This window comes from Anabrus simplex, chromosome 7, assembly GCF_040414725.1.
Source record: "Anabrus simplex isolate iqAnaSimp1 chromosome 7, ASM4041472v1, whole genome shotgun sequence".
Lineage (NCBI taxonomy): Eukaryota > Metazoa > Arthropoda > Insecta > Orthoptera > Tettigoniidae > Anabrus > Anabrus simplex.
In genome coordinates this window covers 215,343,962-215,370,199 of record NC_090271.1, presented here as the reverse complement: position 1 = coordinate 215,370,199, position 26,238 = coordinate 215,343,962, and the positions used below count along the sequence as shown (strand labels likewise).

The 26,238-nt window shown below is 39.9% G+C and overlaps 1 protein-coding gene across 1 annotated transcript in view; it reads left to right on the top strand.

Annotated features, from left to right (window-relative positions):
• CadN2 (Cadherin-N2) overlaps nucleotides 1–26,238 on the top strand; it is a 570,995-nt gene that overhangs the window by 451,084 nt on the left and 93,673 nt on the right. Inside the window, exon 4 of the mRNA XM_068228744.1 lies at nucleotides 20,316–20,480. Coding sequence (XP_068084845.1) covers nucleotides 20,316–20,480 — 165 coding nt within the window. The remainder of the gene's footprint in view (nucleotides 1–20,315; nucleotides 20,481–26,238) is intronic.

Below are 26,238 nucleotides of genomic sequence, written 5' to 3'. Positions count from 1 at the left end.
ATCCAGAGCTATACTAATAATTGTCAGCCTTGCGGCACGGCAGTCTTAGTAGCTCAAGATGGCAGCACAGTTGCATTACTCGATGACGTCATATCGAGGTCAGAGGTTTAATGCTAGATCCCTAGTCCTTCCCCTTCAAAATGAGGGGGGCCGATGACCTCGATGTTAGGCCCCTTTAAACAACAAACATCAATCATCATCAAAATGAGCTATTGAACACTGTGGTCGCAAGTTATGTTCTAGAAATTATTTCGATTTTTAAAAGTTAATGTTTTGGTAATGCTAACCAGCCCAACTGAAGGTAGCTCTAGCTATAGATGTACTTTACTCGTCAAATAGATTAACACTGATTAAATGTTAGAACTTCATCCTATTCACGTCCACTATTCTGTTACCAACGAGGTACTGACACTCATTTGTATGAATCTCTCTCTCTCTCTCTCTCTCTCTCTCTTTAGCTTTATATTCTTTAAACCCATGTAGTCCAAAATAACAGAAGGGCTTAATGATTTTCTTTCTTACTTATTATTTAATGTATGTCTTAACCTTACTGGTTTTGGTATCTGTATTTTCATTTTTTTTAAGTTTCTTGTTTAGTTTAATACTTTAATATTATAAAAATGTAGTTACTGCTTTCATAAATCTGCATTGTATTATAAGAAGACGCTGCATAAAGGGACTTTTCAGTCTCAGTGGCATGTAAATCATGATCAATAAATTCAATTCAATTCAATTCAATTCAATTCAATTCTCTGCATTAAAAATACTCGCTCTGCTTTCATTTTATGCACGTACGGGATTTATATTAGAATGAACACAACTGTCGCATGTGTCCTGTGCTCGTGGTCTCTATCTCTCCGTCGCTTTTGAACCAGGGTTTGTAACGAGGGCCAACATTGTTATCCGGTTTGCATTCCTTGCGTAATTGAACTCTCCTGTTTATATAGTACGAGACACACTTTTGTTTATGTACGGTCGTAGCCTCTTCATTGTGTCTGTGTCTCTGTATGTGTGTGATGCAGGTCGAGATAGTTGGCATTTTCGATTTTATTCTTCCCAAACACTTGTTTATCGAACATTTATGGCGTAATTGAACAAGGGCTGGACTTCGTGTACAATCGAGAACTTTTTTCTGTTTTATTTCAGAGCTGTCGCAAGCCTATTTGTGAACACTTGTTTTGACAATAATGGTAACAGCGCAAAAAAAAAGAACACCCTTCTTCTCATTGTGTCGTTTTTATTCTTGTGCAGATCATCTAGCACAGTAGTTTGCAATTGTAGTGATGATGTTCTACAGCGTTTCAATTCTGAAAATATAAATATTAATAAATCTGAAACGAAGCCTGTCTATCTATTTATTTCACTATTACGCCTAAGCATGTGAGCTGAACTAATGAATATTTTTAGGGCTGAATTTTAATTTTACATCGCACAGGTATGGGTTAATTTTATCACCAAAATTAATTATGCATTTATGTGATAAGAGGGACTGTAGGGTAGTCGAAACGTAACTTTTTCCCGTAAAACCAAACTCCATGGCGCAACAGCTCCGAAGGGCCTTGTCCTACCAAGCGACCGCTGCTCAGCCCGAAGGCCTGCACATTACGAGTTTGTCGTGTGGTCAGGACGGCGTTATTCTTGGCTTTCTAGACCAGGGCCGCTATCTCAATTGTAATCACGTAGACTGACTGGACCTCAAACCAGCCCTCAGATCCAGGTACAAATCACTGACCTGGCCGGGAATCGAACTCTGGGCTCCCAGGTTAAAAGCAGGCACACTACCTCTACAAGGCAACAGTCATACAAATAAAGCAAAGCCATCTCCGAACAGACCATGAAGAACCTTGGAGGAGTAGAGGGTAAAGGCTTCCTGGCACTAACAGGAAGAGAGTGGTTTAGCTCGATGGATCGTCTTTACCCCAGGAATTAATTTAGTACTCATTGTTTGTGTAATCGATTGAGCCTCAAGGCAACGTGTCTCCCCAGAAGTGGAAATTCCATTTCTAAATTTTTCGATTTCCTGACGGTGAATCGAACCCACGTTTTTCTAGACCAAACAGGCCTTTATCCCTGATAACATGCAGCATTGCCAGTTTAAAAGTAGCCTACGGCTGCACTCGGTATTTAAAATATACATTTGTTCATTTTTGCGATGAAATGAAATATCGTATGGCTTTTAGTGCCGGGATATCCCAGGACTGGTTCGGCTCGCCAGGTGCAGGGCTTTCTATTTGACGCCTGTAGGCAACCTGCGCGTCATGATGAGGATGAAATAATGATGAAGACATACACCCAGCCTTCGTGCCATCGGAATTAACCAATTAAGGTTAAAATCCCCGGCCCGGCCGAAATCGAACCCGGGACCCTCTGAACCGAAGGCCAGTACGCTGACCGTTCAGACAACGAGTCGGACATTTTTGCGATGTTTTGTGGGGAAAAGAATTCTTATTTACCAAACATTTTAACAAATTTGCCTATTTTCACAAATTTTCTTCTTACCGTCGATTATGTTTCGATTCTCAGTATTTTATATTTTAAGTGGTACGAACCGTACAGTTGAATGCATGGAATCTTGCCACCGAGCAAGTGGCTGCGCGATTTGAGTCACGCAGCTGTCAGCTTGTACGAACCCCACTATTGGCAGTCCTAAAGATGGTTTTCCGTGGTTTCCCATTTTCACACTCGGCAAATGTCGGGATTGTGTCTTAATTAAGGCCACGGTCGCTTTCTTTCCACTCCTATCCCATCGTTCGCCATAAAACCTATCTCTGTCGGTGCGACGTAAATAAAAAAACCCTTGCCGATGTAAGAAACAGTGGTTTATGCCCCACCCACAGCGAATCCTATCTAGTTCCAGCAGTTACCTTGTGTTGATTGTCAGCCTTCTCTTGCCCATTGTTCGAGATCGGAGGATACAAATGGCAGAGTCCAACGAGGTCAAGATAGCTAAAATATTAAGTTGTAACAATTTGATAGGATGGAAAGCTTAACAAATATTCAGAATTAATCATAAGATCTTCTTTAACTATTATATGGCCAGTGGTTTGCTAGAAAATGAGATGAAAGCGAATATTTCAACCCCTTTCATGTAGAGCGAAATCCTTAAATGTGTGTCTGCTTTTCGTTGGGATGAAACCGCTTAAATATTAGGCTGTAAAATTAAAAATATCATTTGGAACAATTTTATTCCTTCACAAGACTATGAATACAAATAAATAAATTTTCAGTACATGTAGCCATATTGCAGTTATAACTGCATTTTTTTATTATTATTTTTTTTTTTTGCTAGTGGCTTTACGTCGCACCGACACTGATATGTCTTATGGCGACGATGGGATGGGAAAGGCCTAGGAATGGGAAGGAAGCGGCCATGGCCTTAATTAAGGTACAGCCCCAGAAAATGGGAAACCACGGAGAACCATCTTCAGGGCTGCCGACAGTGGGGTTCGAACCCATTATCTCACGATTACTGGATACTGGTCGCACTTAAGCGACTGCAGCTACAACTTTTTCTTTACTCTTCCCGTTTCACGTCTCACATAGAACTAACCTCTGTTCATAGATTAGTGTTTGTGTGCAGAAATGTACTTACCAATAGGAGACTGGCTCGTCAAGGGGCGGGTGTGTCCAACAAATAACGAGGGTCTGTTAACATTAAATCAGAGAAAACTCTGTTGGAAACTAGATGCATCGACACGATTCCATGCTCTCGTCTGTACTTACAGTATATGAATGTATACAGTACAAATTTCCAGTTAGATTATATGCCAGTTATATTCTTCTAGAATCTCTAGTTCTGTTTCTTATTAAATCAATCAATATTTGAGCATGGAACTCAGCGGCAGAAGACTTTGTTTGAACTACTGGTGGTCTTGTAGACGAACCAAACACTAGATAAGAACACACGAGCTGATAAAGAAAGTCAAATATAATATAGAAATCTACGACCTGGGACCACATTTTGGTTCGACTGGTCGATATATATCTGTTATCGATACTGGTCGTACATCATGGACGAATGGCTTGCGGTCGAGCAAGCAAACAAGAGATAATTCCTCCGGAGTCTTTGTCGGGAGGAGGACGACAGGCTCCCATTAAATCTGCTCGGATATAAGGCTATAGCCTCAAGCTACAAAAGCTTTGAGGTTTAATTGCCTGCTGGAATGCTTACAGAGACGTCATATATGGGTAGAAGAAGAGAAGGAAGAGTATGAACACCACGAAGCTATCTTGCTTCAGGCTTGTATGTAAACTGTTAAAACATCGGATATTCATAATACGAAGAAAAACAAGCTTTTTTATGCTTGTCCCGTGGTACTATTTTATATTTGTTCTAGGACTGAACCGAGGATTTAATCCATTTCAAAGATAACAACGACAATAGCTACCTTTAATAATGCTACCATATCGGCTAAACTGGACAAGGAAGATGCTGTCCTACAAATACAATTATTATTTGAGGCCGATGACCTAGATGTTAGGCCCCTTTAACAACAAACATCATCACTATTATTATTATTATTATTATTATTATTATTATTATTAATAGTATTGTTTGTTTTACGTCCCACTAAGTACAGTTTTAGGAGACGCCGAGGTGCCGAAATTGTGTCCCGCAGGAGTTATTCTACGAGTCGATAAATATAGCGGTAAGAGGCTGGCATATTTAAGCACCTTCGAATGCCGAACGGACTGAGCCAGGGTCGAGCCTGCTAACCTGGGCTCAGAAAGCCAGTGCTCTAACCGTCTGAGCCACTCGGCCCGACCATACAATTATTTCTTGACTGCCGTGCTGAGTGGCTCAGACGGTTGAGGCACTAGCCTTCTGACCCCAACTTGGCAGGTTCGTTCCTGGCTCAGTCCGCTGGTATTTGAAGGTGCTCAAATACATCAGCCTCGTGTCGATAGATTTACTGGCACGTAGAACAACTCCTGCGGGACTAAATTCCGACACCTCGGCGTCTCCGAAAACCGTAAAAGTGTTAGTGGGACGTTAAACAAATACCATTATTATTATTTCTTGGTAGGCCCTAATACTAATAAACCTGCTATTAACTTCCTAGCTTTTTAAGATATTTGAAAGTTGTAAAATCATTCATATTTCCGGGTTATTCAATAATAGCCTAATTCTTCGTTTTACTTTTCCTTTTCCGCTTTCCCCACATCCTGGTTAGGTTACATGTGTAATATATGAGGATTTGTCCGACTCGTTGGCTGAATGGTCAGCGTACTGGCCTTCGGTTTAGAGGGTCTCGGGTTCGATTCCCGGCCGGGTCGGTGATTTTAACCTTCATTGGTTAATTCCAATGGCTCAGGGGTTGGGTGTCTGTGCTGTCCCCAACATCCCTGCAACTCACATACCACACATAACACTATCTTCCACCACAATAACATGCAGTTACCTACACAGATACCACCCACTCTCATCGGAGAGTCTGCCTTACAAGGGCTGCACTCGGCTAGAAATAGCCACATATATATATATATATATATATATATATATATGTGTGTATATGTATGAGGATTTGACCCTGTTTTACAGCTGGATGACCTTGACGCCAAATTACGTGTTTCTGTGGTGGTGGACAGTGTGGTGTGTTGTAAAGAGAAGTGTATTGGGACAAACACAGGCACCCAGTCCCCAAGTCAAATACCCGACGCTGCCGGGAATCGAACCCGGTACCATCTGAACCGAAGTCCGAGGAGCCGGACAATAGCATAATAATAATAATAATAATAATAATAATAATATCAACCGAGCGAGTTGGCCGTGCGGTTAAGGTCGCACAGCTGTGAGCTTGCATTCGGGGGGTAGTGGGTTCGAATCCCACAGTCGCTAGCCGTGAAGATGATTTCCCGTTGTTTCCCGTTTTCACACCAGGCAGATTTCGGGGTTGTACCTTAACTATGGCCACAGCGGCTACATTCTCAATCGTAGCCCTTTCCCGTCCTGCCGTCGCCGAAAACCTTCGATGTGTTAGTGCGTCGTTACAACAAGTGGCAAAAAATAATAATCTCTTCCAGTGTTCTGGAAACACGTCTACAAGTTGTAATGGAACAGGACTATTTATCGGACATCTACACTTTCTCCTTTACCTGTCTCATATTCTGGATTTTCAACTTGCAGCTGACAGCCAAAGATGTCCCTAGCTACTGACAAAGGGTAGTAAATTAGGAGAATTTAATATCTTACTACTCTTCTGCTGCTGTTGCTTTTGTTTCACTCACGTGGAGTTTCGCGTGCGAGTTATGTTGCACATGAGGATTTGACCCCGTTGTATGGGCCTTCCCGGCGCCATGTGGAGAATATGTTCTACTCGTACGTGTTTCTGTGGTCGTTGCCAGTGTGGTACGTAATGTGCGGATGAAGAGGTGTGTTTAACACACAGTTCCCGATACAGAAGCGGCTAAAATCCTTGGCCTGGGCAAAAATCGAATGGAGGACTCTCCGAACCGAAGGCCGTTACACTGATCATTTGGCCAAGGTGCTAAACAAAATTAGTTTACTATAATTTCCACAAGTAAATATCGGAGGAGACATTTCCAAATGCAAAGCATTGTTTACTCTTAAGAAGTTTAGCACCGAGTTCAAAGAGATGAACATTAGAACTATATTTCCCGGGAGCTTTGTTATTATTATTATTATTATTATTATTATTATTATTATTATTATTATTATTATTATTATTATTATTATTATTATTATCTAAAAAATATTCCATGGGTATTAGAAGTGAAGAAGGATCTGGAAAAAGCCCAGATAAACCCAAATGACACCGCGGACAGAAACCTTTATAGGAAAAAAATTAATGGATGGAAAGTGCAACCAGAGAACGAAGTGAAAAAGAAGACTGGAGCAAAGTGGACAGAAGAACGAAAAAGGATCCACGGAGAAAGGATGAGAGCTGTTTGGCAACTCAGAAAACAGAATCGTTAGAGCTTTGCGTGATCCATTGGGATTTTACCTTCATTGGTTAATTTGTCTGACTCGGGGACTGAGCGCGCGCGCGTGTGTGTGGTGTTCAACATCAGAATTCATCATAATTAGTTCCGCATCTTCACCGACGCCCAGGTAGCTTGCAGGTGTCAGTTCGAGAGACCTGCACTAGGCCATTATTATTCAATGATCAGTTTGATTGAGAAAAAAATGGGCTATCATTTTGAATTCTTCTTGTCATAGCTATAGTCCGAGTAAATTCGGGTGTTACAATCGCGTTCGCTACCTTTCTTTTACCGGTCCCCTCATTCTTCGAAGGATCGGACTCCCTCTTTCATCTATGACTGGTGTTTAAGAGAATAGTTATTCCGTTATATTTTCTCTTAAAACAGAAATAAACACCAACTCAGTTTCAGTTAAGTGGAATTGATAACACAGTAAAACATGAACCTCTGTAGGCCGTGCGGTTAAGGGCGCGCAGCTGAGACCTTGCATCCGGGAGACAGTGGGTTTGAACTCCACTGTCGGCAGCCCTGAAGATGGATTTCCGTGGTTTTCCACTTTCACACCAAGCAAATGCTGGGACTGTACCTTAATTAAGGCCACGGGCGTTTCCTTTCCACTCCTATGCCTTTCCTATCCCATCGTCGCCGAAAGACCTCTCTGTGTCGGTGCGACGTAAAGCCAATCGTAAAAAAAGAACCTCTGTAAATAGAAGTCGAAGGTAACGAACATTTTCGGATGATTGATAGGTATGACACTGGTGCCCGTTTGATGGGACAAAGTGTTCTCGTCAACAAAACGAACAAACAAATGTTCGGTTCATATACTGTACTTAATCCAGTGACATAATTATCTGTGTTTCCTTGTTGTGATGGCACAATAAGTTCTGTTCCATTTTCATTAAAAGGCCTACTTTTTACATCACTTATTATAATCCTTAAAACTGATGTTATAGGATTCCTTTTTCAAATACATTTTTGTTAAATTTGAGAATAACTCCCTGAAAAATAGCAATGTTCAATACGGTTAGTAAAATTTTTCTCAAAAACTTAATAACCAAATCTTATTTTATTAAGTCCATTAAATTGAAACCTTAATAATTCGAAACCTGAACTTTAAAGCGAAGCATTTTCTCTTCCCTTTCGAGGTTTGACTGTAACTACCTCCGTGCATCTCTAAAAAATAATCAGAACATCTTTTCCAGGATGTATATTTTGACGTGGTGGTGGTGGTGGTGATTGTGATTGTTATTCTTTTAAGAGGCAACACAACTTGACAACCATCCTCTGGATTTTGTAGAGCAGTAAATGTGGCTGTGCCAACAGTCAGTAAAGACGCCTTGTCATTACACTTCTGGCCGCTGTTACTTATAACAGGTGATAAATCCCATTGTTATCATTTTGTTAGAGATCATCATAGCTGTCAGTGGACAGAGTAAAATGGAATAATTGAATCCGAAGGAAGTTTCATATTTATTGGTAAACTAGTATTCCCATGCCGACAAGAGTTGTAAATTAATTACATGTATAATGAATGAGTGTATATTTGCTTGAATAAAGCATCACTGACAGCTATAAACATGGCTACACTATGGAAGATAATTGAGAAACACGACAGAGATGAGCCAACATGTATTATTTTTTGACAATCATAAAAAATTCGTTCAATTAACGACATTCAATACTCGTCCTATGGCTCCAATTAGTTGCATAGGGTAGAACAATTACACCCGGTGCTAGTGTATATAAACAAGAGGGTTGCTTTATCGGGGTTAATTGTCAAGTGACCCATGAAACCTATACTCCACGTAATAGGCTCTTCCGTTAATACGGCTTTCAACGCTAATGATGGCTTAATTACCAAATCTTAATTATTCATCTGAGAGCTTAATTGAAGGACAAAATAAATAAATCCAGTCAGGAGAGAGAGAGAGAGAGAGAGAGAGAGAGTAAATTATATAAAAGAAAACCTATTTAGGGAGAGGAGAGAGAGAGAGGGGGGGGGGGTGGTCAGAACATACTTCGGCTTTAAAATACTTCATACTTCTTGACCATTGCATTCGTGATATGATGGGTTCAATCCCCACCATCGGCATCTCTGAATATGGTTTTCCGGTGGTTTTCCATTTTCACGCTAGATAAATGCGAGGGCTGTAGCTTAAAATTAAGGCTTCGGCCACTACCTTCCCAATCCTAGCTCTCTCCCACCTTTGCCTTACTGAAAACATCCGATGTCTTAGTGGGATTTTAACCTGCTTCTTGACTTAGCAGGGAAAAATGCCTCTTATCAAGGGAATAAATCAGAATATCATGTCTCTTTGTTTAAAAGAAACCGGGCGATTTGGCCGTGCGGTTAGGAGCGCGCAGCTGTGAGCTCGCATCTGGAAGATAGTGGGTTCGAACCCCACTATCGGCAGCCCTGAAGATGGTTTTCAGTGGTTTCCCATTTTCACACCAGGCAAATCCTGGGGCTGTACCTTAATTAAGGCCACAGACACTTCCTTCCCATTCCTAGACCTTTCCTCTCCCATCGTCATAAGACCAATCTGTGTCGGTGCGCCGTAAAGCAACTAGCAAAAAAAAAAAAAAAAAAGTTTAAAAAAACAAGCAAGCGAACAAGGCTGATACTGATATCCCGTAATCATATCCACGGGACATTAAGGTTTACATGAAATCCGAACTAAGGTGGCCGGGCTCGAATTCTGGCCAGTGAATGTAAGATGCATTTCCTTCTAAAGATCACATGGCTATGATCACAATATGAATAGTCACGTGAAACTAGAGGCTTGCTTGCTTGCCGAAACAAGCTTGTAGTTTTACAGAACTGGTCGTCTTGTGTTTAACTTATTAGCCACAGAGCCTCATGATTTACATGTAATCCGAATCGTAAGAGTGTGATACATTGTGTGGGATTCAAACCAGAGTCGCCTTTGTCAGAATATAGTCAGCTTCCGTTAATAACTTCGTCCCTTTATCACAGCATATACCATTGTCTGCAGTGAGTGAGACTGTGTGGCTCAGATGGTCGATTTGCTGGCTTTGTAAGGCCAAGTTCACGGGTTCGATTCTGGATCATTTTGGTGTTATTTAAAGGTGTTGGAGGGGGGGGGGGGCGATGACCTTCGATGTTAGACCCCTTTAAACAACAAGCAACATCATTAAAGGTGTGGGACAAAATTTCCGACTTCTGGTCCGCTGTGAAAACGGTGAAAGTAGTTACAAGGATGTACACCTAATAACATTATTACCTCTATGTTGAAACATAAGTGAAACAATTGTAGATTCGTAAAAGCACTTTTTTAGGTTAACGAAATGAAAATTTATCTATGCACCGGAGGTAAATGGCACTATGTCAACTTTTTACGAAATTGAAATTTTGACATAAGTTGAAAAACACTATCTCCTACACAGTAATAATACATGAGCTAGCCTGTTTGAGGTGAAAGGAACCAAATCCGGTATTCTTTCAAAACAAATTAAAAAGGTTGAAAATATCTGCTCTATTATGTAAAAGAGCCGGCCCCGTTGTGTAGGGGTAGCGTGCCTGCCTCTTACCCGGAGGCCCCGGGTCCGATTCCCGGCCAGATCAGGGGTTTTTACCTGGACCTGAGGGCTGGTTCGAGGTCCACTCAGCCTACGTGATTAGAATTGAGGAGCTATCTGACAGTGAGATAGCGTCCCCGGTCTCGAAAACCAATAATAACGGCCGAGAGAATTCGTCGTGCTTGACCACACGACAACTCGTAATCTGCAGGCCTTCGGGATGAGGAGCGGTCGCTTGGTAGGCCAAGGCCATTCAAGGGCTGTACTGCCATGGGGTTTTAATTATGTAAAAGAAGTTTACGAAGCTTTTCATTTAAAAATGGGCAAATGAAACAAACACTGCAAAACATTCCCACTGTCGGCAGCCCTGAAGATGGTTTTCCGTGGTTTCTCATTTTCACACCAGTACCTTAATTACCCTAGGTACCTTACGCACCTTAATTAAGGCCACGGCCGCTTCCTTCCAACTCCTAGGCCTTTCCCATCCCCATCGCCGCCATAAGACCTATCTGTGTCGGTGCGACGTAAAGCAAATAGAAAAAAAATCTATCTCCATTCTTCTATCTCTCCTGTAAAATTGCACATTTGTGATATGGTGTCCTTTACCTCCGGAGTACAAATATTTGAGGTTCCCGCTCTAAAGCATCTTTCATTCCATTTATTTTGAAATTGGTGAAAGTGGTAGGAAGTTCTTAATCAAGCGAGATATCGCATGTCGTCTTTGTTGTTTCGAGAATATTCTTCCACTTGGCTTCTGCGTTGGTCTGCATGCCAAGTGGGAAGAAGAAATACGCACACTGGCAATATGATTTCATCTCAACACAGTAGCTATTTCTCCCAGTGACCTTCCTAAATGAACTTCATCGTCACTCCATAAAGTTCTTTGCCATGTTAGTGAAAACATTAACCTCACTGTCTTTCATAAAAAGTTATTGCATCTCCTCCAACCGTTTGAACCAACTATGTTAAAGTATGACTGATTCAAGGTCGCTATTCTGCAGTAGACACCTAAAAGTAAGAGACCTAGAAACGAGCTGAGGAGGATGGTGACGTATCTAAATTCTGGAAGCTGTTTTAAAATTAATATACTGCATGAGAGAAACGTATCGTCGCTGCGCGTTGAAATCCCGTCATATGACAATCCTGAGGGGGAAAATACTAACCCGCAGCACGTGTATCACAGAATGAAAATTCGTTGAGATAGAATGCAATGCTGAACCTTAGATGACAGAACCTTTCTGGTCAGAGTTCTAGGCTGATTTTTCTAGGTGCAACAACAGTATGTTATTTAAGGTATCCTGACGCCATCCCTTGTTTTCTTCCTGAGAGTTTCAGCACCTCTTTCTCCTGAAAAAATTAAGTCGCTGATACCTGTCCTACTTCGAGGTCGTGAAAGCTTGATGTTCTTGATATCTTTGAAGACGTCATGGAGTGCATAGCGCGTACAATGTTAGCTGCAAATGGGAAACCTTGTTCATAGGAGAACGATGGAAATTTAATCTTTAGGTGGTGCGAAAAGCGTCTGATTTCTAGGAGATTCAATGTATATGTAAACACAAGATATAAAGCTGTGCAGAACGACTTGTAAACTCGTTTATAAAAGATGGACCTCACTCAATATTTCGAAGTATATACTGGTTCAAAGCTTTCTTCAAAAGAACCAAGCTGAAAAATGCACTCAACTTCACTGAACAAATGAATCTATCGAACTGCCCATGCTGACTGATCGCAATGAGCAGAACGAGTCTGGGCAGAAACGAGCAGATCAGAAGTTCGTGCCTCGCTCATTAGTTACTACTCTACTAAACTGTTTTCATTCCTCCCCTGAAGCGGGAGGCGGGCCTCTTAGACGGTGACGCCATCTCTCAGGCCAGGAGATTTGTTGCAATGGAGGATATGTTCGGAGAAGGTGAGGAAATTGGTGGCCGTGGCGTATACTAGGAACTGTCCCAGCATTCGCCTTAGTGCAGGAGAATGGAAAACCACGGAAAACCATTGTGAGGACAGTCGACGGTTGGGGCCAGTCCCTCTCCGTCTCCCGAATACAGACAGGTAGAGCCACGGTAGAGCTGTGGCCACCACTCCTCTACTCGTTTGGTCGGTCGGAGTTTAGAGCTGTCGGACCACTGACCAGCCGAGGCCAACTCTGTGACTGCCGACGTCATTAGTTCACATAGATAAGTCTTATGGCGACGATGGGACAGGAAATGCCTAGGAGTGGGAAGGAAGCGGCCGTGGCCTTAATTGAGGTACAGCCTCAGCATTTGTCTGGTGTGAAAATTGGAAACCACGGAAAACCATCTTCAGGATTGCCGACAGTGGGGTTCGAACCCACTATCTCTCGGATGCAAGCTCACAACTGCGCGACCCTGACCGCACGGCCAACTCGCCCGGTAGTTCACTGTTGCCACATGCATTGGCTCTTGGCACATCTTGATTGTACAGCCGTTTTCTTTGCACCCTCGTGCATATATATATATATATATTTTCACAAGAGTTTAATCCTGATGTAAACATGGTATGTCCACGCCTCCGTCAGAGAAAGAGTTGTGATTCGCTGAGAGTGCAGTACCGACCTCCACCCCGTCAACGTCTCGTGTTCGGACGTACAGGGCTGCGCATCGCATACGATAACAATGCGAAGATCTGAACTTCTGAATAAACGACTAAACCTGGATTCTGTTCACTTAGTTTATTGAACACATTCACAATGGTTACTTCTGAGCGCTTTTCCTCTTTTGTGCTTCACTACACGCGATGGTCCTACCTCTTGGTCCATTTCTCTCACAATGAATACTGACACTGACTGCTGCTGCACGATGCAACACCTTATCTCCACACTGTACAGCTTGGGATTTTCCCTCGCTACGAGAAGACTTCCTGTATCACACCACGCGTTGTGCCTTGATTTCTCGTGATTTAATCACTATTTTATATAAAAACACACACACATATGTATGACAACGATATTTTAATTTGATTACGTACTCTTCCAAACTGTCTAAATGTAATAAATTAAAATAGAATAACATAAATGCGACGTACTACTTTTCTTCGAGCTCGCATACAGTTGAGTGCGTGCGACGGTTGCTTCTCCATTCAACTACGTTTATTTCCACGTGCAAAGGCAACGTGCTCCGCCTATTTGTTTACATCAGTATTAAACTCTCGTGAAAAGACATAGTGTCCGCCTCTGTGGTGTAGTGGTTAGCGTGATTAGCTGCCACCCCCGGAGGTCCGGGTTCGATTCCCGGCTCTGTCATGAAATTTGAAAAGTGGTACGAGGGCTGGAACGGGGTGAGTTCGATTCCCACCTCAGCCATCCTGGAAGTGGTTTTCCGTGGTTTCCCACTTCTCCTCCAGGTACCTAACTTAAGGCCACGGCCGCTTCCTTCCCTCTTCCTTGCCTGTCCCATTCAACCTTCCCATCCCTCCACAAGGCCCCTGTTCAGCATAGCAGGTGAGGCCGCCTGGGCGAGGTACTGGTAGGGATGGGCTGCGAACGGAGTCGCGAAGAGTCGACACTGTTACCTCTGGAACCGACACTCTCGACTCCAGTGTCGACTCCACTGATGCAGTAACGCTATCTATCAACTATTATCGAAACTGCTTGGAATTATAGTTCCACGTTCTTCCCTTGGAAACACGTGATACGATGAATACAAGATGATTATTAGCCAGCAAACATTAAATATTGTTTCGAGATTTTATCATCGTTAGTGTTAATGTTGTAGGTCTATTTTGGCGACGATGATGATAATGACGGCGCTAATTGTAGTGGTAATAATAATCTGACAGTATACTTTTAGACAATCGCCAATATTGACTTCACCGAATTCAGTTACGCAGTATAGGGTGCAACGCCTGCCACCCGGCGGTCGCGGGTTCGATTCTCGGCCGGGTTAGATTTTTTAATTGTAAACGATTAATACCCCTGGCCTGGGGCATAAAACAGAAAAAAAAGAAGCGAGCGCTTGGAGTATGATTTTACAACAAATTTTTTACCAAACATTGTGCGTCATAATAGCCGCCTCCGCAGTCTAGGGAGGCCCCGGTATCGATTCCGGCCAGGTCAGGAATTTTTACCTGTATCTCAGGTTTCGTGATCACGTTGAGGTAGAGACCGGGTCTAGAAAGCCAAGAATAACGGTCGAGAGGATTCGTCGTGCTGAACACATGTCACCTCGTGATCTACTGGCCTTCGAGCTGGGCAGAGGTCACTTGGTAGGCCAAGGCCTACCAGGGCTGTCGCGAAAAGGGGCTTTTGTGTATACTACTGCTATTACTACTACAGTACTACTACTACTACTAATAATAATAATAATAATAATAGTAATAATGCAACAAGACTTAACGTGGTCCTTGAATTATAATGATAACCTACAACCTGTTTTCCAGTCAGTGACCGGGTCAGGAATGGAATGAATGAAGCCCCCATCCTGCGGCGAGGATAGGAATTGTACCGGTTGCCGAGGCCTGTCGCACTCCTCTGGGGCAATGATGAATGACTGACAGACAAAATGAAATGATATTGGAGAGTGTTGCTAGAATGGAAGATGACAGGGAAAATCGGAGTACCGGGAGAAAAACAAATCTCACGTGGAGTGACCGGGATTTGAACCACTGAACCAAGCGATGTGAGGCCAAGGCGCTGCCGCCTGAGCCACGGAGGCTTTTAATGGTGTAGTGTATGTTCGAATTATGTTAGAGGATTTACCCATATTAGATTTGTTTTCATCGTACATGTGGAATTCATAATTATTTACCATCGATGTCTGTTTATTAATTTCCTGATCACGACAAATAAAGATGTGAAATAAAATGTCCGTGGTCTGCTTTGCCGATACCTTCTGACATGACACGTTTAATTTTATTTCAACTACACCATTACGCTCGTCGTCTTGGTTAACGATATCGTACTTCACTCTACAATACTCTTAAAACACCCAATGGGCAAATGAGCAGCAACATGTATGATAGTTCATGTCATTTTCCGCGCCACGACACGCAAGCGGTCCCGCAATGAGAGTCAAGTTCGCTTGGAGTCGCGAAGCTTCATGTGAAGCGAGCGTGCGGCCCCGCAATGCGCATCAACTTTACTTGGAGTCGAGAGGCTTCATGCGAACCGAGACCGGTGTTCGGAGTCGATGGAGTCGACGCTCTCGATTCCAGGCTTCAGTCGCGCCCATCCCTAGGTACTGGTCATTCTCCCCAGTTGTATCTGAATCTCCAGGACACTGCCTTTGAGGCGGTAGAGGTGGGATCCCTCGCTGAGTCCGAGGGAAAAACCGACCCTGGAGGGTAAAGAGATTACGAGCGAACGAAAAGACATAGTACTCGGAACACACACTCATGAAGCAGAAACACGAGCTTGGTATCGAGTTCAGAGTTTAGGTTGAAACACACTGCTCGCTGCTCAAGAGTAGCAATGAGTCAGGACTCTATGCCTTTTCTTTCTAACAGGAGGTGACCAAACCAGCTGGGTAGTGGAAGTGGAGAGGTATAATCTGACGGAATGAGCTTAGACTCGCTATTACACTGCTCTAGTAAGTTGCATTTCGTGAAGTGTTCGTCGTCAGAGGACACAAAGTGATGAACGTCTTTTAACTTGCACATAGAACAGGAAGTGAAGAACAAAATAACAAATCCCTGCACGCCAACACAAACGTCCACTCCGTATTACAAGGGAACTGCTCGGGTTGGACCAGACAGACTGCAGTGAAACTCAGGTGAAGATCCTAAACTTAATGGTAATTTTGCCTAAAATCAGCGGCGCTGGTATAATATTACTTGCTGAAAAATAGTTGGACGGCTCGGAGCAGTTATCTGATGCCATGGGTAAGTTCTTTTTTAAAGTTTATACCGAAAATGAGATTTTGAAAACTTACTTTACTAGCACGTACATTATATGAATATATCAAAATGTTCGGATTTTTACCTTTAAATGTACAGCAATGCATATGTACGAAGGAAACTTTACTTGCTTTTTATATCCGATTTTCGAGTTTACAAGTGTGTATTTACTTCTGAAGTGTAGCTGTAGCTACGGTAATCGTACAGATTTTCTTATACCGGTACGTAAAACATTCAAAACTCTTAACGTTCTACTGATCCAAATAAATTAAAATAATTTTTTTGACAGATATTTTTAAAAATAGTTTTTTGATAATAATGTATTACTTTCGGAATGAACAACCATAATATTTGAAGGAAATGATAAATCGCTCATTTAAGGGTTAATATTTACTATCATTTGTTATGGAAGCTAAAATATTGGGTAGCATAAAATCTACGTCATCGAAAAATGCAAACGAGGAAACTGACGGATTCCTATTCAGAATCACTTATTTTGTTCTGCTGTGGACCACCTATGTAACGTCAGGCGTGCGGTGACGGTTCTGATGTCTTAATTGATCATCCTATGAAGTTACATCACCATTAGACCGTTAAGAAAAGGCTGTACATTTTTTACGATGTTTTTATTAGTCCAAAGTGATTTACTTTTATCTCTTCCGTCTTTTGAGTTCCTGTGTGATTTTTATTGAAACTCTTACTAACAAGAAGACCTGCTACTAAACGAGGGTCATGTCTCTGTGCCGCACGTGAGTGATCTTGCTCCGTATGCACGGTTCTTCTAGGGTTCCTGTTTAAGTTTCCAGCTGCATTTGATTGAAGAACTTGGAAGAGGTCGCAATGCAAGTACACTAGAAACAAGAAGGAAGTCTGCTGTGGTTTGTTTATCCGACTGCTATCTTCACAAAAAGTCCACATGAAAGACAGGAACTAAACTGTCTCTGTTTTTCTTGCATTCTCCTCATTAGCTGTTCCCAGAGACCAACCAACGACATATTATTTTATCTCAGCGACGCTACAATACTTGCTTTTCTACAGTACTGTGTATGCATCCAAAAAAAGAAAAGCAATATCCGAGTAATTATTATCCCAAAGAGTACTTTATAATTTTTTAGTGTTTTAATTTTTAGATAGTGAGGATTTCCTGTGTTTCTTTGTGGCTTTTTCTTTCAGCAAACAGCAGAGGAATGATGAAATATTACGTAACGAAGACTGAATAACGCTGTTGTGATACTGTATTTTCTGTGATATCCTTGAGCTACCTTTAGATTTAAAAGTCAGAATTTTTCATTCAATCCGGAAAATATACTTCTTAACAAAAACTGAGTGGACTGTCGTAGAGAAGAATCAGCGTCCTGCTTTGTACACTAGACTACGTCCAGAACTATGGTCTTTCGTAATATTTGTTAAACGGCAGTTTATAGCTGGGTGGACTCAGGATATAATTTTTCATAGTTTGGAAGTAACAGACATGAAAGTAACGAGGATAATTGCTGGTACAAACAAGTGAGAACAATGGCAGGAAGGTTTTCGGAATGAGGCAATAAAGGCTAAGATAGGAATAAATTCGACGGATGAAACTGTGTGCATAAACCGGCTTCGTTGGTGAGGTCACGTGAGGCGAATGGAGGAAGGTTACCTAGGAGAATAATGGACTCGGTCATGGAGGGTAACATAAGCAGAATGAGACCAATGTGACGATGGTTAGAGGCAGTGTTAATTAATGATTTAGAGGTTTGATACTGAACTAGGCCATAGAGCTAGTTGCAAATAGAGGAGAGTTGATTCACAGATGCTTGTCTACTGAACGCTGAAAGGCATACTGGTCTATAAAGATGATTTATGTTTATATATTTTATTCGATGAACTTACGTAGGCCTATTTTTGTTGTGCTAGGAAAGTGGCAAGCAGAAAGCATAGTTTCTTGCACCTTGCACACTTCGATTAGAAAATTGTAGATTAACCACCTTTTATTAATTAAAACCAAGACTATTTAGTTCACGTCTCCAATGACCAGTCTGTTTTAAGAATATCAGGAACTTCAACCAATCAACAGCTGTCTATCGCCACTGAATTATCGTTTTCGTGTAATCACTTTCATTTTATCACACCTACGTGCACTTTCTTTTACACACAGTTATTATAATAGCTCACCGAAACACAGACCGCTCAATCAGCAAGGGACGACATATTGAGAAATTGTGTGGCCTAAAGAGTTAAAATGCAAAAATAAAACATGTTTCCGTGTTGACAGTTTTGTTCTCTGTATAGGATATAAATATTAATTTATATCATTTGATATCTTTTTTATTTATGCACTTATTACTTATTAAATTGTATTGTTAATCGCTATATAGGCTTAGTCATAATTAATAAAAGTCACGCTTTAGATTCTCTCTAGATGAACATACACTCTGTGCCTGCGAATTTATCGCTATAATCTGGAGCTCTTGTTACATTGCTACAGATAATTGCTCATTCCTTTCGGTTGTGCTTGTAAAAGTAGACTTTGAAATTTTCAGCCGATCACTCTTTGTATCAGGAAGTGTACGAAGCAGACTTTCCGTCCTGTGTGCTAATTTATAGTTCCTAAAACGTACTCGGGTTACGATCTCTTCCAGTACCATATAGGCCTATGCATCTATAAGCTGTAGTTTGGCACAAGCAAACTCAGTTGTTACTTCAGTTCTGAAAATACTCTGTAGCCAGTAGAGATTCTATACTTCTAAATGCAATACGTAATATTTTATCAGTTCCTAATTGGAAAGATACAGTTTTTAATTATTGTAATATTGTCATATTTCTGTATCTAATATTTATTTTTTTAATCAAATTGTATGCCTTTTATTTACAGGTATCAACATTGAAATGTATGTGAAAAAACGTGTTTCATTATTTCAGTGTGTGTTGATCTTTCTGTTCATTTATTATAACAGTGAAAGCTGTAAAACAGTTTTTATAATAGCAAGGTTCCTGTTGAATATCACCGTGGTGCTATTTGCTAGAAATGAATACGGATTATTTGTTTCTTTTGAACAGTTTTGCAAAAATAATATCTTTTCAAATTGAAATAATATTAAATTAATACTAGAATTTTATTTTTATTTTTGGCATAGAGTGACATACCTTTATGATGATCTATAGGTATCGGATTCTCGCTTCATATGTTGAGGTTCTTGAATATTCATTTTAAATTTATTTACTTGTTTCCTATTTGTCCTTCAGTATCACTATTTAAACAGTCTTATGTTGTTATATATTCAACAAATATCCGGAATATATGTTTACTGAACTCTGATAACATAAAGAAACGTTTTAAAATGTATTGTAATTACTTTTTTCTTTTGTATCCACCTATTACAAAAGGTCAATATCCACACTCTTCTGTGTACACATTCTTATTCACTGATGGAATTATGCAATGTAGAGTTTAGGCATATCTTCATTTCTGAGGTTGAAACTTTGTTATGATTACTGATAGTTACTATAGTCGTTGGGATGACTTAAAACCAGAGCATTAAAGATAATGATGTAATTTTATTAAGTTCTTTACAATATATATTGTTTCACATTTGAAGGACAAATGGGACCAGCGAAATGGGTCATGAATAGGCCTACTAATTTTCATAAAAGCACTGTTACGTTCCTTTTATTCAGCACAACCACGAATTTTTGTAAAAATTCTAACGCTTAAGAAATTTCATTATAAATTCATTATAAATCTAATTACAAACTATACAGAACTTCACACTGACGCAGTGCTGATTCGATTTTTTCATACGTAGGAATTGTATTGTATCGAGCATCTCATCCGCATTTATTCTTCGTTTACAGTGCAGTAAGTCACATAATATGCTCAGGAAAATTATTTTTTCTTTTCTTTTTCTTTTTTTTCCCCTCTTCTTCTGGTTTGTGATCATGGACAGCCTTTTCAGAGTAATGTGATATGGGAACCTTGCTTTATGTGTTGCTCTGTGTAGTACGAACTGCGACTCGCCGCCTCAGACAACCTCAAGGAGAACTACACGACGGTGGTGATCCACGTGAAGGATGTGAATGACAACCCTCCTGTGTTCGAGCGACCCACGTACCGCACGCAGATCACTGAGGAGGATGATCGGAACCTCCCCAAGCGCGTGCTGCAGGTTCTCTTGGCTTATTGCTTCTTTGTCTTGTGTTATGGCACGAATGCTGCATGCTTTCTGTGTTTGTGTTTTAGTACGAACTTACTCTGGTAGCGTCTGACAGCCTCAATGAGAACGCTACCACAGTGGTTATCCACGTGAACGATGTGAACGATCTGCCTCCTGTCTTTAACTCCACGTTGTACTCGGCCGTCATGGAGGAAGAGTTCGCAGGCCCACATCCATACCGATTGATGCAGGTCAGAAGACGGTGGAGGGTGGTAGTAGGTTGTGGGTGGAGGGACCCTTTCTTCCTTAAACTGAATACATTGTCTTTTCCATTTATTGACTTAGCCTGAAAGTGCAGTAAATAAATGAATAAATACATAAATATCTTCACAACTTATTAGCGGACAGTTTTCAAAATTTGAGAAAGCCTTTAAGAATAGGGAAACTTTTTCACTACTTTTTTAACTGGCAAACTTTTCACCACTAAAAGTGTCTCTCAAACTGTTTAACATCCGACGATTCATGCGCTGATGCATCACTTTGGAAAGCTTATTAAGATATGGTTAGTACTTTATGAAGAAATGCAGCCTCCATCAAATTAACTTCACAGTTGTAGGTCTAGATTTTCACTGCTTTTATTTTTTAATACAAGACCAGCAGCCTTTTGTGTATACTCCATGAACAGACCATTCTAATATAGACTATTTGTCGCATTGCCTAGTAAAGTAATAATCGGTTAACGCGCGCGCGGAAACATTTGGCAAAATATGTCGTCAGAGATTACATCCTTATTGACATGGTTTACAGTTAGAATAATATTATTAAATATACGAGGTAGTTCATATTGGTTGGTGTACTTCATCGAAGTCTAATGTCTCTCCGTAATGGAGGGAAAAGTATTGTATACACTCTGTCTTCTATATCGTGGCTTAGTAACCCTCATTAGCTCTGCCTCGAGTTTTAGGGATATTCCATACAATCTACGATGGTGCGTCTTCAGGAGTGATCCATCTTTAAGACTGACGACTTAAAACAGCCTGACAAACACATATTCTCTTTTAAAATGCGTTTCTTTGCACAAAATGTCATTGAAGAAGAGGAACATCATACTTTTAAAAGTTTAAAAATCGTATTGGAACTCTCATGGATGGTGGAAAAATATTAAGTTGTTGTCGCCATAAGACATATCTTCTGTGTCGGTGCGACGTAAAACCACTAGCAAAAAAGAAAAAGTTGTGATGCCGGAAGATGCCGGAGCGTGAGTTATAGTTTAGAATTTTTCCATAAATGCTAATTAGACACGTAACAAAACCTTCAATATAGTTGCCAGTTCTTCTTAATTTCCTCAAAAGCAAGTAGGCCAAATTTATAACCATTCATATGGTGGTTAATCGTGTATCATATTCTAACCTAAAAGTACAATGCTGTTTTTGCATATCTAGGACTCCTGGCCCTCTCTTACACTATACATAATTAAAATAAACAATAGTACTAGTAGTTTAGTCCATCAATACTATACATATTATATATAATACAAACAAAATTCACCTTAACTACTACTGTATAATAATATTTTCCTTGTAGATGATTTATTCGGTCGGAGACCCACGTTAAGCCTCTTAAACGACTATCCTCATCAGTGAAATTTTTTACCTCTTCCTGTGACTCAGACTTACTCGATGGCTGGCAGCCTTGTCGCAGGCAACCGTTCAGATCTTCTCTCAATGCTAATCTCAAAACTCTTTCTCTTTATTCTATCTCTTCACCTTCTTCACAGTAGTTCACACTGGATTAGTATTACCATTTCCTTTTCTACATTGTTCTCTTTCTCAAGCTTCAGTCTCTTCCTTATGCGATTACATCTCCTTAGTTCTCCCCCATTCTAACCCACTCGTCCACTTTTCTTATCGCATATATAAACTTACCGCGTGGTATTACACGAGTCGGCTCTTTTCCATAGCTCTTCACTGTATTCCCAAAAATTTACTCCAACCTTGTCTACATACTCCGCCCAACTGTAGTGCACCTATCTTGCTTGCCTCTACATGTTACTCTGTACGAAATCAGAACGATGGTGCATCGCGAGTCGTGGTGGTAGCTGAATATGGATGAGGTTACTAAGCTGTATGTATGTATGTATGTATGTATGTATGTATGTATGTATGTATGTATGTATGTATGTATGTATGTATGTATGTACAACCCTTGTTCAGTTTCTCTACGGGATCGGTACTAAGCTGATTATTAAATATTATATCACTGAATCTCTACATATTATTTCTAGAACATAAACATTTATTTTAATTTATTTTAATTTGTTTTAATTTGTTATTTTAACTACACTGGAACACTTGGATCATTTCAAGTAATTAGGATGTGTAGGCTATTCTCCCAGAATGGTAATATTGTAACTGAAACTGAATCAAGCTGTAGCAAAGCTGATGTACTGAGCTATCAGTTCTGATTTCGTGAGAAAGAAGTCAGCTGCGGGACGAAACTATCCTTATAATGGCCTGTTTTCAGACGACTTTTTTGTGCAGGAATGAAAGCTGGGTGGACTCAAGGTATCATATTCATAATATTCGCTACTCAGCACTCTCACATACCTCGACGCCTCTGTGACTCACTTGTCAGTATTTCGAATCAATCAATCAATCAATCAATCAATCAATCAATCAATCAATCAATGAATGAATCAATCAATCAATCAATCAAACAGTAATCTACATTTAGGACCGTAGCTCAGGTGGTAGATTCCTACTTGGTAGCAATAAGATTGAATTGAGGCTAACACAAAGACTAACATGTATTCTGCAGCAATTCTTAATATGGAGAAAAGGCTGATTGAAGAGACTATACAAGTTTTTAGAAAATTCAGTATCTTCTTTAAAAAATTGGTAAATTAATTTAATTATTTATCTATTGTGGTTGAGACAATCAGATTACATATTATAGTTATATTTAGCATTTAATGAATTAAGCATGTAATAACATTGCCAAGAGTGTCCTTTGAAAGGAACTTAAAAAAATAATTATTGAACGATTTAATTCATGAGTATTTTGAAAATGTGTACAAGTTTAAATGCTGAAGACCGCGGACACTAATGCCTTCCTAAGAACTTGGATAGACTGTATAAATTCATAGCGATATTCTTTAACTTCGTATAAATCATGGTTCAGAATGTTAACATGAATGAATGGAAGAGACAAAGTATTCATCTTTCGTATTTCCTAGCCCTGGTTGTTGTACTGGTATACAGTGAGCGTTCATTGAAGTAGCAATGATAAAAATCATTTTAGATTGCATACGGAATTTACCACTGATCAGCAGAACGTAAGTAGTTTACAAAGAAGAGCTTTAGTGAAGTGGTGAGTCTTAATTAGCAAAACTTGCTTGATATGTACAAAAGTCAGTGTTTTAATCTTTCAAGTTGCTCTTGGTCAAGCACTTCACATAGGCTACACATTACTAGAGTGTCTCTTTCTTATTTAGTAGTGAAATTCTTATGCAAGCTACTTTTAGTTCAGATGGGAAGAATATTTGGGTGAAATTAAAGGGGCTATTGGATTGGATGAATAATATTGCTTCAGCGTACTGGAAGAAATGCGGCCATTTAGTGAGATATGGATGGTGATAGCCTTTATTTTCTATTCCTCCACAGGCTTTCATGGCCTGCACGAAGATGGCTACTGTTGTAATTAATTTGGATCAAATTTGATATCGTGTCTTTCATCAATACCAAAAACCTTTTGCTTTGAAATAGTGTTACAATTTGGAAATCATGCTATTTGTATATTTTGATTCTTTTCATAATTATCTGGGAAAGATGAAACGCGCTATTAAATTTCAGTTGTTTCAGGTTCAGAATGAAGTACTTAGCCAGAAAACGTATTTCCTGAAGACCCAGTAAAACCCGAGGCATATAACTGGAGAATTGGGTTAACAGATAGACCAGAAATAACTGTTCTGCAAAATCTCCGATTGAATGATCACTATTGTGACTCGCACGTATCATTAAACTTTTATTGAAAAGTGTTGTTGATATAAATATGAATGTTACTTCCTATTTTGTAATATTCGTCGTAATTAAATGGTCACACTGAATTGCTCTTCATTTTGTGAACCAATGCGTGAATCTGTATAATTAATTATTAACATTATATTTTTGTATTAACTTTCATTTAACCAGCGGAAAGTTATAATAATAATAATAATAATAATAATAATAATAATAATAATAATAATAATAATACATGACTAAAATATCCTTTATCATACCGGACTCTATACTAAATCGTAAATTAAACTACATTTAATTTGAATTCACAACTAAATAAATATCCTTATAGACAAAATTCAGTTTCATAGTTGACGATGCAACTCTAGTTGCCCTTTTTTCTGTTGAAGTTAACACTTACTTAGTGGACGACATCCTTCTATAAGACCAAGGCGATGAATAGTCTGTACTAGATATGGTATTTTTATCTATTCATTTATTCAGATCGTTCGTATAGTGATCTGCATCCACAGCTAACAAACCACATCAGGTATTCAGTAGAGATAAGTTCGACTTGTTTTTACTCATAATATTGGGACACTTTCTGTCTTGAATATAAACTTAATAATAATAGAAACCATACAACTGAGGTCGTCTGGTTTATCTTAGTGTAGCCCAAATTATTTAATATTGTATACGCTTCGTGTCACAACGCAATAAACGATCAAGTTCAAGAATTCGTAGTAGACTACTGTATATTGAGAACTCTGACCAACACCAAAATTACAGTAACTTAACCCTGTATATGTCCGGTAACTGAACAGTAAACCTTAGTAATGAACAAGGCATACATACGCATTATTACTTGAAATGCTTCTGTAAACATTAGCGGTTATTTTTATTCGATGAACAAAATGTTTGTTCGAAATCCGATTATTTGTCTAATGTGTAAATGCTACATAAATTACACAGTTAAATTATGTTGTTAATCGCCAAGTCTCTTCTTGGATGAGTTTCTCTACGACTGTCTCTCAGCCGTGGTTTATCACATGCTGTTAGCTAGAGGAGAAACGGAGAGTAACAGGCCACCCTACCAGAAGTAAATTCCGGTTGGGGAGAACTGACCAGTCGCCAACTTCTAGATTTGGATTAGCCACAATCATTGCTTTGCTTGCCTTTATAAACGCAACCATTTGTGAGGTTAGACCTAAGTGTTAGGTTTTCTTGCTCCACGATGGATATACTGGCATGTACAAGGACTTATGTAGGACAAAATTCTGGCATCTCGCCATCTATGAAAACCGCGAAAGTACCTTGTGCGACGTAAACCAATAACATTATTATTATTTATGATTTACAATTATGTAATGGAGGCTATAAACTGGGAGAAATTTCGGCTTTGCGACAACAGTTCTCCCGTAAGCGTAGCAAAGTGGCAATTTTTATAGAGACCTGTACCAAAATTTAAATTTTAAATATTGTAAAATTTGAAGGTTTGTTGTAAATATGTGTAAAATCTATATCCAGAAATAATTTACGAAGCGGGGACATTAAACTGTACGTAAAAGGAAATTATATTTGAGGTGTGTCATTGAGTTGTTGTTGGAGGAAGGTTTTAGCTGCATCGTGAAATATATTGCGAGGATTCAAAGGAACTCCCACGTCTGATGTTCCGGAGCCAAGATAGTTTTCAACGAACTATGAACTATAAGTGCCAATGAAATAATTGCAGTCCACTTCTGGCGTTATCTGCATGCGAACAGACGCCTGTC